The sequence below is a fragment of the Chelonia mydas genome, chromosome 4 (assembly GCF_015237465.2).
Source record: "Chelonia mydas isolate rCheMyd1 chromosome 4, rCheMyd1.pri.v2, whole genome shotgun sequence".
Lineage (NCBI taxonomy): Eukaryota > Metazoa > Chordata > Testudines > Cheloniidae > Chelonia > Chelonia mydas.
In genome coordinates this window covers 98,181,669-98,196,649 of record NC_057852.1, presented here as the reverse complement: position 1 = coordinate 98,196,649, position 14,981 = coordinate 98,181,669, and the positions used below count along the sequence as shown (strand labels likewise).

At 39.9% G+C, this 14,981-nt stretch overlaps 1 protein-coding gene across 6 annotated transcripts in view; it reads left to right on the top strand.

Moving 5' to 3' along the window:
• Window positions 1-14,936, top strand: part of KLF3 (Kruppel like factor 3) — a 29,876-nt gene extending 14,940 nt beyond the window's left edge. For all 6 annotated transcript variants that reach the window (XM_027822185.3, XM_007059704.4, XM_043544522.1 and 3 more), the window contains 4 exons: window positions 7,432-7,927; window positions 8,531-8,681; window positions 12,356-12,516; window positions 14,415-14,936. In XM_027822185.3, coding sequence (XP_027677986.1) covers window positions 7,432-7,927; window positions 8,531-8,681; window positions 12,356-12,516; window positions 14,415-14,596 — 990 coding nt within the window. In that variant the 3' untranslated portion in view covers window positions 14,597-14,936. The remainder of the gene's footprint in view (window positions 1-7,431; window positions 7,928-8,530; window positions 8,682-12,355; window positions 12,517-14,414) is intronic.
• Window positions 14,937-14,981: the final 45 nt, after the last annotated feature.

Sequence of the window (14,981 nt, the reverse complement as noted above, 5' to 3'; positions counted from 1 at the left end):
TTGGTAGAAAGCCTTTGAAAAGCAGCTTTCAGCGAAAAGTTTGCTGCCTTTACCAATTAAAAAATGTAAAAGGGGCACTATCAATTTAAATCCAATTTTAAATACATTTATTTATGTTGATTGCTAAAATACCTTTAGATTATTTAAACTACTTGAATTTTAGAAACACAATTTACTTTTTTGCTGTGTTGTTTACATTGCAGTCTTCTGAGCAGAGGCAGGGAAATGCCTGTTCGAGCAGTGAGGAATAGGGAGTTAGTCAACAGACAAATACTATGGGCTGGTCTACACTACACAGCTAGGTCAAGGAAGCTTATGTTGCCCTAATTATGTCCGTGTCAACACTACAGCCTTCCTCCCGCCGATGCAAGTGCCCTACTACACCAACATAATAACTTCACCTCCACAAGAGATGTAAGGCTTATGTCGGTGTCGTTAGGGCAACGCAGTGTCTATGTAGACACTGCGTCCCTGCCAGGCAGATAGAGCCCATCTGCCACCCGCTTCTGGGGTGGGGTGGAGAATGGACCCCACTCCTGGCTGGGAGCCAGGGGGAGAAGCTCCGGTGACCTGAGCCTGAAATTGACATGGCTGCCTGGCTCCCGGTGTGGGGATGGTGGGGGAAGAGGGGAGACTGGGTTCTCAGCTCCCCAAACTGCCTTTCTTAGGTTGGTGGAAGCACTCCTGGTGAGGGTGCGTACCACTGACCCAATGAGGGTGGTGTGGACATTCACCACCACAGTGGCTGTAAGTCAATCTAATAGGTCCACATACATTTCTAGTGTAGACATACCCTTTGAGTGTTTCTTTAGTTAAGTAATCCAGCCCAAGAGTGGGATGTTGCTCTTCCATGTGCCATTTGAAGATAAATTGTACTTTCCCTGTGCTGGGACTTCAAACTGTCCTGCAGATTACTTTCTGCCACCATTCAGGCCACCCATCACAGAGCTATTCCCTTTTATTAAATATGCATGTTGTCCTTTTACTTACTGCATTAAATGAGTGTAGCTAGGAAAAGGAAATAATGTTGGGCCTGATTGTAGATTCTGTCATAAGAAGGTACAAAGGAGGAATGAAAATTCAGTGAAGTTCCCCTCTCAGAGATTACTCAGTTCCTCCTCAGGAGAGTAGAAATTTTTGAGTCTATGTCTATGGGCAAACTGGCAATTTAGTCCCCCAAACCTTTGAGAGCCTGGTCTTCCCAGCTGTCCCTGGTAGTGCAGCTCCCGTGGAGCTAGGCCATCAGGAACTACTTAGGCCTGGCCTACACTTAAAATATAGGTCAACATAGCTGCAGTGCTTGGGGATGTGAAAAATCCATATCCCTGAGTACCATCACTATGCTAACCTAGCCTCCAGAGTCGACATAGCTAGGTTGATGGAATAATGCAACCATTGCTCAGTGACGGAAAAACCCTTTCCACCTCTGTAGTCTGCATCTACACTGCAGGGTTACAGCAGCATAGCTACAGTTCCATAACTATGCTGGAGTGTAGACATGGCCTTAGCAGACAGCTGGCCTGTAACCCCCTTTAAAGAGCGTGGGGATCTCAGTGTGAAGAGAGCATGGCAAGAAAAGTAGCATAGTGGCTAAGGGGCTGTCTGTCCTCCATCTGTGTTGCTGTAGCATAGATGCTTCCTATATCAACAGAAGAGGGTTTTCTATCTCTGTAGTTCATCCACCTCTCCAAGAGACAGTAGCTAGGTTGATGGAAGAATTCTTTCATTGACCTAGCTATATCTACAACAGGGGTTAGGTCAAGTTTAACTACTGCACTCAGGGCCTAGCCCTGTAGCTAGGTTGATCTAATTTTTAAGTGTAGACCAGGCCTAAGCAAGCTAACTTTCTTAACTATCTCCCATGGGATTGGTAGCGGAAAAGCTATTGTCCATATTCTCAGAGGAGATGAGCATTCCATTAACTTCACTGGGAGCCAACAGTGCTCAGAGCCTTTAAAATCAGGCCTTATACGTGTTGTATCTGCTGCTTTGATAGCATTGTAAGAAATCAAACAAAATGAAACTATTAAAAATCATTAGTTATTTTAATAGCAAAACCAAATTAAAATATGTGAGAATGCACCATGTATTGTATATGCAAAATTAAGTCAAAAACACCGCTAGCTTATGACATTATGACAAATTTGGGGTGGGGGAAGGAAACAAATTACAAAGTTTTAACACCAAAGCTTGTTTCAAGGTATGTGGTTTAAAGAATTAGCTACACTTCTCAGATGGTTAAAGCACGCACCCAAAGTATTTTGTCATCCTACTATTGGCCCATACGCTCAGTGGCATTGAATTATTGTGCACATTTTATTATATGAAGAAAACATTTAAATGATGGTGTATAATAGATCTAGTTACAGTGTTATCTCAGTTCCACCTAAAATAAAGTGAATATTTGTTACAAGCATTTGTTAAATGCTTGGGCAAAGATAGTGACAATTTACTTGCCAAGTTGCTTTTTTTCTGTGGTGCCTGCTTTCTTCTGGAATGGAAGTGAACAACCTTTGTGTCCCAAAGCAGTCTCCAAAACTATTTGGTTTGCAACTTTTTAAGATAAAGTGCCCTAGCTGCATGATACCTTGAGGTATTTTGTAACTAGTGCACTTGTAAATAAATCTCATCTTGTAAGCATGAATAATAAAAATGCTTTGGGGGAAATTATATAGTATTTCAGGTTAAATCCTGGTCACCCTTCTCGTGTGACTTCAGCTGGACAACTAAGCCTGTCAAGTAGTCGAGTTGTTTCACCACAAACTTTTTTTATGGAATGTAGCTATTAATATTTAATCTTCTGTGGTGATATAGTATCCTGTAGTATTTCAGCAATCTACAATTGACTCTAAATTGGAGTTAATTATATTCTAAGGTATTTTGCGTTATTCTCTTACTTGTAAAATGTTCCTTGCATATTGGCAGGAGATCCTCTATTTTAGCATTACAAAACAGAAAACATTTTTATATTGTCACTGTAAAGTTAAGGGGGGTGTGTTTGATGGGTATGCAGTATTGTTGTAGCCATGTCAGTCCAAGGACATTAGAGAGACAAGGTGGGTGAGGTAATATATTTTGTTGGACCAACTTCTGTTGGTGAGAGAGACAGGATTTCAGCCACACAGAGCTCTTCTTCAGGTCTAAGAAAGGTACTCCCAGTATCACAGCTAAATGCAAGGTGGAACGCATTTTTTAGCATAAATAGTTAGCAGATAGTGTAAGGGACCAATCAGGGTATAGTGGCCCATTACCACCTCTGCAGTCACAGGACAATGGTGGGATTCTTTAACAACCCTCAGTTCAGTACAGATCTTAACCCCATGCTTAACTCTGAGCATGTGAGTAGTGCTATTGGCTTCAGTGGAAGGCTCACCACGTTATTAAGTTGTTTGCTGATTTGGAGCCATCTTTAGGTACATCTTTCACACAAACCATCACTGTTAACTGAGTTCCTACGTAGAAGAACGGGATCTACCAGTAGGAAAAGATCTCTTATGGGAGACCTTTCTTCACCCCCTGAAACTGCAGGCTTCAGGGACACTGGCTGCTGTGACTGGAGGTTCTGGAAGGCCAGGTAGTCACTCCTAGCGTGGAGCAATATCACAGACCACTTCTCTTGATTACTGTTGGGAGTTCTTGTAGTAAGAGATTCTTCTTTACTGATCCCCCTATGTGATGGCCAGCTTTTCCAGGCCAGTGTGGAGAAGTAGGGGGCAGTGACAATCTTTTTGAAAAGTATCAATTCTTATCAATCTGATCATGGTAATTGTTGCATTCCAGAGGGATTAAAACTAATTCATAATGAAGTTTCACTCTTCTAGAAGACAAATGAAGCTTCAATATAAGAGGAATGAGATTCAGCTGAAAGTGACTTTCACTAACTTGAAGTGCAGTCACTAACGCACTATATGAGTTTCAGTATAAGTGGGTAGTATTGTATATGCTATTTGAGTCTGTTTGATTGACAGAATACTCTTACTTTACATTGATCTGTAATGTCATAGCCTGCCCTTTTGTTTGTTTTTTATGTGTTTAATATAATGTAGAAAATGGTTGACTATGTTTTGGATGATTTTTATATGTATAATCTGAACTGAGACGTTTGTTAAACTTTTTTCTGTTTTCTTTATACCTGCATTGACTTCTAAGGTTTTCTATACCTAGCATTTCTTCTTTTACTTTTTAAGATTACAAAACTAAGTAGGAAAAAATTCTGTAAGGAAAAACATTGTCTCCTACTTTTTTTTATCACTAACGTTTTCTGCAGTTCAAATAGGAACATGGCAAGTAAAATCTCAGAGTGAAGGAAAGCTTAGAAAAATGAGACAACCTCTCCAGTCTGGCACAAAAGAATAGCTGACTTAAGTCAAATCTGTGCCAGTTTAGTTACAACAATGAAAACCTTTCATTCAAAGCAATTCAAGAGCAGGTTTGAATCCCCAACAAATCAACTGTTTTAAAAATATAATTGTCATCATCCTAATTTTTGAAGTCTTTATTACTTTGAATTTAAGCTCTAACTTTTCTAAACTAATACTAAGAAGTTCCCCAAACAGCTCAGAATCATTGCAGTATTTTTCTGCACTACTGTTTTAATAGATTGGAAAAATGCCAATGTGTTTCATTTGACCTGGAATCTTGAAAGAAAGAAAAATGTTTTAATGAACTAGGTTATAGCCCAAAGGTGTTTCATTCTTCTGCAGATTCCTACTTTACTGAAAAAATTCTCTCCTCTAAACTAAGATTTTAATTGGATAGTCTTTCTTCATTTTGCCTTTCCAGTACTCCGTTACAATCCTCCTAGGCCTTCTCAATACAGCATGGTTTTAAAAACAGACTAGTTAGGCCCCAGTTCTGCAGAAACTTTTGCAGACTGTGACACAATGGGCCTACTCTTGTGCATGAAGGCAGTCACATACACAAATGTCTGTAGGTTCAAGACCTTATATTGGCTGAAAATAAGATTACTTTACTTGGATGAAAAATGTTCTAGGAATTCTACTATTGTTCACTGATGTTGGAACGCAGTTCAAAAAATTAATGTACACATAGTGATGTTGTGATAATTCTTCCAGGGTTCCACTGATGTCTAGCTGTATCACTAAATGTTTCTACAGCATAGTGAAGTCAAGTGGACTTTGTACTGTAGGCCAATAACATAAGTTTTAACACAAGCACTTAATACAGCTTACATATTAAGTATTTGAATTTCTGTCTACATCCATGCCTTAATCAGATTCAGCAGATGCTAAATACTGTTAAATATTAAACTCCATCAGTAGTCTGTGGCCTTGATCACTCAGAATTCTAATAAATATAATTATTTCCTTATCTAACAGTGCTCTGTGAGTTCTGTATATATCTTGCTCTGAGACGCACACATGCTAAAATAGTTAAGATTTAAAACATTAATTCCTGTGAACTTTATTATCAAAAACAAATACTGATATGTTAGCTAAATTATTAATTTACTATAGGTATAAGCATAAGTTCTATTTTATATGAAAAATAATCCTTTAAGATCAACTGAATATAATTGCTACAAAGATTCTTACATTTAATCCACTATATAATTTTAAGTAAGTTCTAGAAATGAAAAATGTTATTACCAACCACATAGGTGGCAGTTCTCTTCTAATTTCCCTATGTGTATGTAACTTTTTTTAAAAAGTTAATGCTAATTATGTGTATGCATAGAGTACAGAATAAGCTACTCAGCTTTGTTGCTGTATCTACCTACAATCTTAGGAGTGCTACAGAAGAACTTCCCATTTTCTAAAGTGTCATAGAATTGTTTCTTGCAATAATCAAAACAAAGGCAATAACTCCAAAACATTTTACAGTAATGTTTTTGGCTAAGCTTCAAATGAATAACAGTTAAAATATACCTGGGAGGAGGAGGAGAATACAGATGTAAGAGCAAGGCAAGACCTAGCTAGAATTTTTAGCCCTAACAAAATGCATTTAAAAATATTGTGGAAGTGATTGTATACTAGAGTCCATTAGCTTTATGCTCATAAATTATCTCTATCCTTACCATTTTTAAAAATTTACCCCACACACCCTTTCTGGTCCAATGTGCTTCCAAAAATCTAAACTGTGTTTTATTCCTGTCAGGAAACAGCATAGCTACAGAGCAAGGATTGACTTATCCAAGAACCACAAGTGGAAATTCAGTTAATAAAACTGCTGATATCAAAAATTAGTAGAATGGATAGTCTACACTTTGTATAGTTCATATTTTGGCACCTTATCAGTTCATATAACTAGTTATCTTCATTAAAAATAACATTGTTTTAAACACTTTTAATATGAGAAACTGTTCAGTAGACAGGTTTCAGAGTAACAGCCGTGTTAGTCTGTATTCGCAAAAAGAAAAGGAGTACTTGTGGCACCTTAGAGACTAACCAATTTATTTGAGCATAAGCTTTCGTGAGCTACAGCTCACTTCATCGGAGTGAGCTGTAGCTCACGAAAGCTTACGCTCAAATAAATTGGTTAGTCTCTAAGGTGCCACAAGTACTCCTTTTCTTTTTGTTCAGCAGAGTATCTCAGCATTGCATAATATGTATCACCTCTATGGTGATTCTCAGTGTTTTACTGGAAAATGTTATTGCTTAGGTATGAAAGGGTCAGTTATGGGCCTAATCTTGAATGGGCATAAGCATCATCAACTTGCTCCTCTTGACTTATAGGAAATTCTGACTCAGCACCTCAGATAATCAGACTTTGCCCCCCCTTCCGGATAGCTATTTTCCAAGTTTAAAACAGCTAAGTTAGCTGCATTCTCCCCAACCCCCTTCCAAGAAAAAACACTGAAAAAATGGTTTAGAATGTACTCATTTCCCAATTTGCTTTTTCATATTTACTGTCTGTGATACTGTTTGCAGAGCTCAGTTGCATACGTTTTGGTTTGGGAGGGGGGTTTGTGTTTAGATTTCTGTTTTAATGAAGATTGAGGCACAGTGTTTTCCAGTTATTAGAACAGTTGGGGGATTTAGGATGCCTGAGTTCTATTTCCAGCTTCACCACTGTCTTGCTTAGTCTCCATAGTGCCTGAGTTTATTCATCTCTAAATGGGGATAGTACCTAATGTACCTACCATGAAGGATGGATATGAAGCTTAATAAATGTTTGTAAAGCACTTTGAATAAGTCTTGAGTTGTCTGGTTTTTTTCTCTGTTTCATCATGTATTGTGTATTGCTTCCAAATGATTAGTGAATCAGGAATTGAATAATTTCCCCTGTGAGAAATCTTGTACATTCTCTCAGAGAAAGGAGTACATGAAAATGTCATGTCTGCATCTTTTTTGTTTTCCTTCACTTGATCAGCCATTAGTAACTTAGCACTAGATTTTTATTTTTTCCCCTGTTATGGCTTCTGTATCAATTCTCATCTTCTTTTTTTTTTTTTTTTTTTCCCTCTCACAGTCATACCAGTCCAATTACATGGACCAAATGAAGCCAAACAAATACAGTGTCATTTATCCTACCCCAAATATGTTGCACAATAAATTCTATCCAACCCCAGAAGGACTAGCTAATGGAATCCAAATGGAGCCAGTTGACCTTACAGTGAATAAACGAAGCTCACCATGTTCAGCTGGAAGTTCTCCTTCTCCTCTGAAATTTCAGACTGTACATAGAAGAGCCTCACCTGGATTAACTTTGTCCTCTCCCAGCCCGCCTATGAAAAAATTCACCCCACCACCTCCCCCAGGAGTTCAGCCTTTTTCCATGCCATTAACAATCCCTCCAGTAATGGCTGCTCTTTCACGCCCTGGACTTAGGAGCCCTGGAATACTTCCAGTTATACAGCCACTTGTGGTCCAGCCTGTTCCTTTTATGTATGCTCCACATCTCCATCAACCTATAATGGTGTCTACTGTTCTTGCAGAAGAGTTGGAAAATCCAAGTAGCATGCCAGGTGGGTGCTGTTGTGCTATGTTTCTCTTTTATGCGGGACCAGTGCTCTTTTACGCAGCACAGTTGCCCTGGGCACCAACTTCCAGGGGCTTGCTGTACTGCTGTGCCATTCAATGGTTTGGGGTTGTTTTTGTTTTGGGGAGGAGAAGAGGTGTTCCTCCACTCCAGTCAGCTGACTATAAGGGGAGGAGGAGTTTTGTTTTTTTAGTTTGCTTTGGTGTGGTTTGGTTTTTTTGTTTTGCTCAGTTGCTGTGGAAAAGGGGCATGACGCATTTTCTTCCCTGGCCAGCAAAACAATTAGTGCCACTACTCCTTTTTTGCTAGTCAAATCTGGAAAAATAACTGTGTGTCCCTGAGTTTTTTAGGATAAGTCAGAATATTTTGAAGGGAAATGAAAAAGAGAGACAAATATTCTTTTGTTTTCTTCTAAAACATACAATACCTAGACTTTACTGTGTGAATATTTTCCCCTAGTTTTACTCGATCAAATTCTGCTCTATTGATACCCATATAAATCTATTGATATCAGTAACTCACATAACTCTTTATAACTCTTTATATATTTGATTTTTTTATATATATATTTGATTTTTTTTTCCTCTAGTGCCTGTAATTGAATCTTATGAGAAGCCCACATTAAAGAAAACAATCAAAGTAGAACCAGGAATCGAACCACCAAGAACCGAGTTCTATCCTGAACAAATGTCTCCTCCAATGATGACCTCCTTGTCTCCTCAGCAAGTAATGTTGCAAGAGTAAGTAATTAGCCCTAAAGTATCTATCTTCAGTTGAACAATGAAGCATACTGCCTTGCTATACATTGGGTTCCATATACGGGGGCAACAAAAGTTCTTTGAGGGGAAAGCTACTGTGCTTTGAAGCATGTAGTAAAATATCATAAATAAGGGTTGCAGATTGTAAATGAATTGGAGTTCATGCTTAGTTTTTTCCTCCTCTTCCCTTCAGCCTCAACTTTGTTTTCAGCAGTGTAATGGTTAGTGTGCATGCTATGTACATGTGAACTGCATAGATCTTCTATAGTTGTATAATGTGTTCCTAAAGTGATATAGGGCCCAGTCCTGGAAACTACTACAAATGGAGCTTCCAGTACAGTCAATAGTAGTTCTTCCTGTAATAGTCTCGCAGAACCAGGCCCATATTTAAACAGCTATTAAATTGTGGTAACCTGGAAAAATGTTACATTGGGGATGGGGTGAATTTTTGTGACCTTTTCTTAGAGAAGCAGCAACACCTCCTGGTGGTAGCAGGCCTTTGATATTTCCAGGGAGAAACTCCTCAGGCTGCAGAAATACCGTTTTTGTCCCATGTAACTCCATTCAGATCTACCTCAGTTGTAGTGTTAAAAATCACCATTTCCTCAGGAAAATTCTGGCAGCCGCCACAGTCACTGAACGTTCTAGAGAGCCTGGCCCATGCTTCTGCCAAAGCAGACGACACTATGCTGGGAATGCCTGGGAGTGCCAGAACAGTTATAGCAGTAGTTGGGGAGAGCTGGGCTGGGCTTCCCCCAATAATCCCTCCATCCTCGACAGCCTGGCACATGGCCCCAAAGTCTCATCCCTACCAGAAGCATCATATGGGACAGGAGTCCCCTACCTCCCAGGGGTGCAGGGAGAGAAAGCCAAGCAATAAACCCCTGGATCTAGTAGCCTAGGGTGGAGCAGAGAGAATGAGCTGGGCTGGACTCCCCTTGATCACCCCCTGGACCCAGCATAGGGCACCAGCAGCCCTTCCTCCACTCTGGCATATCAGCCTTCTCCTACTGCCATGTAGTGTTGTTAGTCCTGCAATGGTTGCAATCTGAGCCGTAGTGCTGAAGGCTCATGGTTCAGATCCTACTATTGATGCATGATAGGGAGGTCATTTGTACATAATAGTTTTTAACTTTGTCCTTTCAAAAAACCCTAGGACATCATATACAAAATATTGCACTAAACTAACATTGTTTTAGTTGCAAAATCAAGCACTTGAAAGTTAGAGTCAGATTTTGAGTTTCGCATGCAACCTTAATTTGGTCCGCTTCTGAACGTGCATTATTATATTTATATAATAACATACTATTTTTCTACAGGACCCTTGCCTTTTCAGTGCATGGGATGTACATATAAGGGGACTGAATGAAGATGGCACAAGCAACCATAAATCTGGCATTTTCTAACCCTTGAGTGCTTGAATTTGCTATCTAAATATTGAAAGGGGAGGGGGGTTGTATGTAAAATATATAAAAGCCATTGAAGTCTTACAGTGAGCATTGGTGGGTTGTACAATCTAGCTATCTTAACCCAAAGTCAATATCTGTTGTGTAGGAATTAAAGAAATATCCGAGTTCTCCCTTTAAATCAAAGTTCATGTATTGTTCTCAGACTATTGCCATACACAGACATGGATGAAACGTAATATGAAGCCTTACTTTTGTGTTTTCTTGTTTGTGTGAAATCAAAGTTTGACTCATGCTACCCTCATCACGTGGGCTGTGGGTGTGGGGACAAGGCCGTGCTTAAATAAACTGTCATAACATGATTTTTGGAAGACATTGTTAGCTGTTTGAGAAAAACACCCACATGCGCAAGGCTCAAATGAATTCGGATATGCTTGTGTAAGCAGAGACAAGACCTTATGGAATTACAGATGATCTTTTATTTCAGCAGTTATTTAATAATGTTGGCCCTTCTTCCGACACCATTGTCTCATTTCTTAAACCAGTGTCCCACTCTGGAAATCACTTGCAGAATTTTGTAGTATTGCAGGTTGGCTTCCCAATGGAAGAGAAATAAGAAAGAGAGAGTCTGCGTGTACTCTAAGTGTAACTTGCTTTATTTACACACCTATACCAGTCTGGAACAAAGGTCATCACAAACTGCATGCAGGCAACCTCCTCTTCCACCAATGTCAGCTTGCACACCAATGCCTACTTCTCAAGAAGCTGGTGTCTCAAGAATTGCCTCCAAATACAGAGAATAAAGCAGAGAATTTACTCTCTTCTGTCTGCCACAACATCTGTCAAAGGACTACTGCATAACAAAACTAACAATAATAGAACATTTCTTCTAAGATTAAAATCTTGCTCACTTTCTAGGAACATGTAGGACTGTATAACAGCATTATCTGGTGAGCCCATCATAATATTTTAACTACAATTAATATGATGTTGAACAACAAATCTTTCCATCGCTGGATATGCTTTTTTGAGTTACTCATGGCACCTTAGGCTCACAAAGAAGTCACCAAGTGACTCAGGACTCATAGCTGTGGTGGGCAACCTCTGGGCTGCATGTGGCCCATCAGGGTAATCTGCTGGCAGGCCGTGAGACAGTTTGTTTACGCTGACTGTCCGCAGGCACGGCCCCCCCCCCGGCTCCCAGTGGCTGCGGTTTGCTGTTCCTGGCCAATGTGAGCTGTGGAAAGTGGCATATTAAGTTTCACTTAAAAGCTAGAAAATATATAAGACTCTGTAATATGTATTCATTAATCAGTTGAAAAATGTGTCCGGTGAAGCTGTGTGATTTAAAAGGCCTATCTGTTTAAAAATATATATTTTGCTCTTTTCCTTCCTCTAACATTGGCATAGAAGGCAGGTTCATGACTGGTCCCAGTGATTTTATATATGCAGCTGATAATATCCTTAGAAAGGTGTGTTTATTCAATATACACATAATTGTGTGTGTGTGTATACATAAAAATATGTATATATAAAAATATGTATATGTCTTACCTGAATAGTACCTGTGGGGTTAAAGGCAAGAAAATCATGTTTATGAAGGTGGAGTGCCAATTTCAGACATCCTGTGGGTGTGACATGCAGTCTAAACTCTACTTTTAGGAATTGACGTCAGTCGTAAAGGGAGGCCGCACCCTTCTGCCAGCACCAAACAGGAAATTCTTAATTACTCTCTAAAGGAGTGGCTGGAACAATAAAAACTCTGAGTTCTGCTTTAAGACTAAAGATATGATGTCTTTAATAATATGGAAAAGCTGTTTTAAATTAAAAACAAATTAGCTGTCTCCTAAGGAAGAATAAAAAATGTAAACAAAAGCAATGAAAGTTAACTGGAAACTCAGTGAGAGAGTTTGGAAATCCTGAGCATACTTGCCTGAGAAACAAGAGTCTGACTTTCGTTTCTTTATAAGTAAAAATAAATTAAAATCCAAGCATGCTGAGAAGAATATCTTTGGTTTTGCTCATGCCACAAAGTGAATAAACTCAAAAGAGGAAAGAATCAAAATATTATTGCTAAAATCTATGACATTTGCTAAGTCGTCTTAAATTCTTTTACGTACATGTAATGTTGCTCACACTGCCAAGAGACAGAATGGTAGTGAATAAAGGGGCTTTATTGTGGATCATTGAATGAGGTTTACTTTGTCAAATACTTTTCATCAGTCATAACCTATATCTTCACTTTCATAGGAATCACCCTTCAGTTATAGTTCAGCCAGGAAAGAGACCTTTACCTGTGGAATCTCCAGACACACAAAGGAAACGCAGAATACACAGATGTGATTATGAAGGTTGCAACAAGGTCTATACTAAAAGCTCCCACCTAAAAGCTCACAGAAGAACGCATACAGGTATGAGTCTTGGTACACTTTCCTTTCATCCATATTGGTCTGGGTCAGTCCAGGCCAGACTTCTGGTTTCTGCAGAAGACCAGCTCTAGATATCTAACAGGTGCTTCAGGCTTTTTCAAACTAAAGGAAATATATGGGCTAACATAAATTTATCCGAGTTCTGTTTAAAGTACAGACCACCAATACAACATTTTAAAGAAAGAAGGGGTAAAGCAATCTAACCGTATCTCCTTCTGCCAGCTCACTGAGTCCTAGTCACATGTCCCAGGAAGTCCCACTGTGTAGTGGTAAAATCTTCCCTTTAGTCTGGGTTGGCTATGGAAACCCAAGATTAAAATTCAGTGGTAATGGTAGGTTACATGTCAGGTATAAATGGTGAAGTCAGGCAGGTTAGACAGGTTTGACATTCATTTGGGTTTGCAAAATGAGCGACAGGGAATGGATCACTTGATGATTATCTGTTCGTTCCCTCTGGGGCACCTGGCATTGGCCACTGTCGGAAGACAGGATACTGGGCTAGATGGACCTTTGGTCTGACCCGGTATGGCCGTTCTTATGTTAAAATGTGTGTAACATAGGGTATGTCTACAGTTGGAGCTAGGGGTGTGAAAGCTCAAGGAGAAATATTCACACTAGCTCTGATTGAACTAGCACACTGCAAACAGAGTGTAGCCACAATGACATGAGCAGTGTAGCCACCCCGCGTGCCTGCCTGTGGTCTCAGTTGGGTACGTACTCTAGGCATCCCCTCCTGCCTGCTGTGCTGCTCCGGCAACAATCTGTTCTTAGCACTCTAGGTCAGTCAGAGCTAGTGTATATCTCCTTGAGCTGGGAATAACCCCCCTCACTCCAAGCTTAAATATGCCCTTACAGGCCATGGAGTAGAAGGGGGATGGAGCAGGAAAAGCAGCTAGCAGGAGGTTGTAAGTCAAAGTAAGCTCCTCCTAGTATCTCTTATATGCTAATGTCAGTTGCTTTTTTCTTTTCTTTCTGCTATACCCACTTCTGCCCACATGGCATGCAAGGTACTCATTTGCACACCCACCAAATGCCAAATCAGTGCAAGCTGCACTACCTCACAACTTACATCACTGCTACATTTGGCTTTGAGACTTCCATAGGAGTAGCACTCGTTTACACAGGCCTGAACTGGGTGCCAAATGTAAAGTGTCTGTTAAGGTTTCGGCATTGCATCCAGCCACTCTTAAACACTGGTCAGGTTCCTTCTGAATGCTCTTTTCTAAGAGCTCCTTTCAAATAAAGATGTCCCCATACCTATTCTCAATCACCATGTTCCAGGCATGCCTTGACACATTGTTTGGACATACACTGGAAGTTTGTGACAGTAAGACCTGTTCAGAGAAGATACAAGGCCTGATTCCTAGTTACACTATGGCCATTTACTCCCCAGCAATGTAATGGAGCTTAGTGGAAATGAGAATCAGGCTCATAGAAAGGAAATTAGTTAAGCGGATCCACCTTTAACTGTACCTCTTATGACAACATCATTATTTACATTACAGTAACTCATAGCGACTGCAACCAAATTGGGACCCTGTAGTGTTAGATGCTGTACAAACATGTAGGGGTAAGAAAGGGAGGAATGTGTTGACAGAGTAATACAAACAAGATGTAACACACAACCCTTCTTGACCTAGTCACTTCATGCACATTTAGAAATTCATAAGCAAACCAAGAACTTCACAAACTATGCTAGCTAGATAGGTCAGTTTGGGTGAGTAGAAGAGAATTAGCTGGGGTCTGAATGGGGGAGAGAGGATGAATCATATGGTATAAAGCAGTTCACATGTTTGTGTGTTAACATTCAGAAACACCCCAGAGAAGCCCCACCCTTTTTTCCCCACTTTAAATCCCTCATTTTCTGTTCCCTTTCCCAGGTGAAAAGCCATACAAGTGCACCTGGGAGGGATGCACGTGGAAGTTTGCTCGTTCTGATGAACTAACACGACATTTCCGTAAACATACCGGAATCAAACCCTTCCAGTGCCCGGACTGTGACCGTAGTTTCTCACGCTCGGACCATCTTGCTCTCCACAGGAAACGCCATATGCTAGTCTGAATGTCTCTTGTCCCTCAACTCCGATCACACTTTCTTTTTTACATGTGCATTTTAATTTGAATTCAGCTGGTCTGAATCTCTGATCTTACACAATTAAACGCTTCCATATGGTCAGTAATAGATGTTATCTAACCCTGCTATGTCCTTGCCACGGGTCAGACCTAAAGAATGTGAACATTTTTTTTTTTCCGAGGGATGCTAAGCAAACCCTTCCTGCAGACAGTATATGTTATGTATTCCTTTGTGAATAAGGGAATTTGTAAACTAGCAACTTTGTTGGTTTTGCCTTATAATATAGCCAGCATATATTGATCAACTAGTAAATGTTATTGAATATCCAGTCCTTGCCAGAGACTTTATTTATGAGCCCTGCAAAGGATACGCT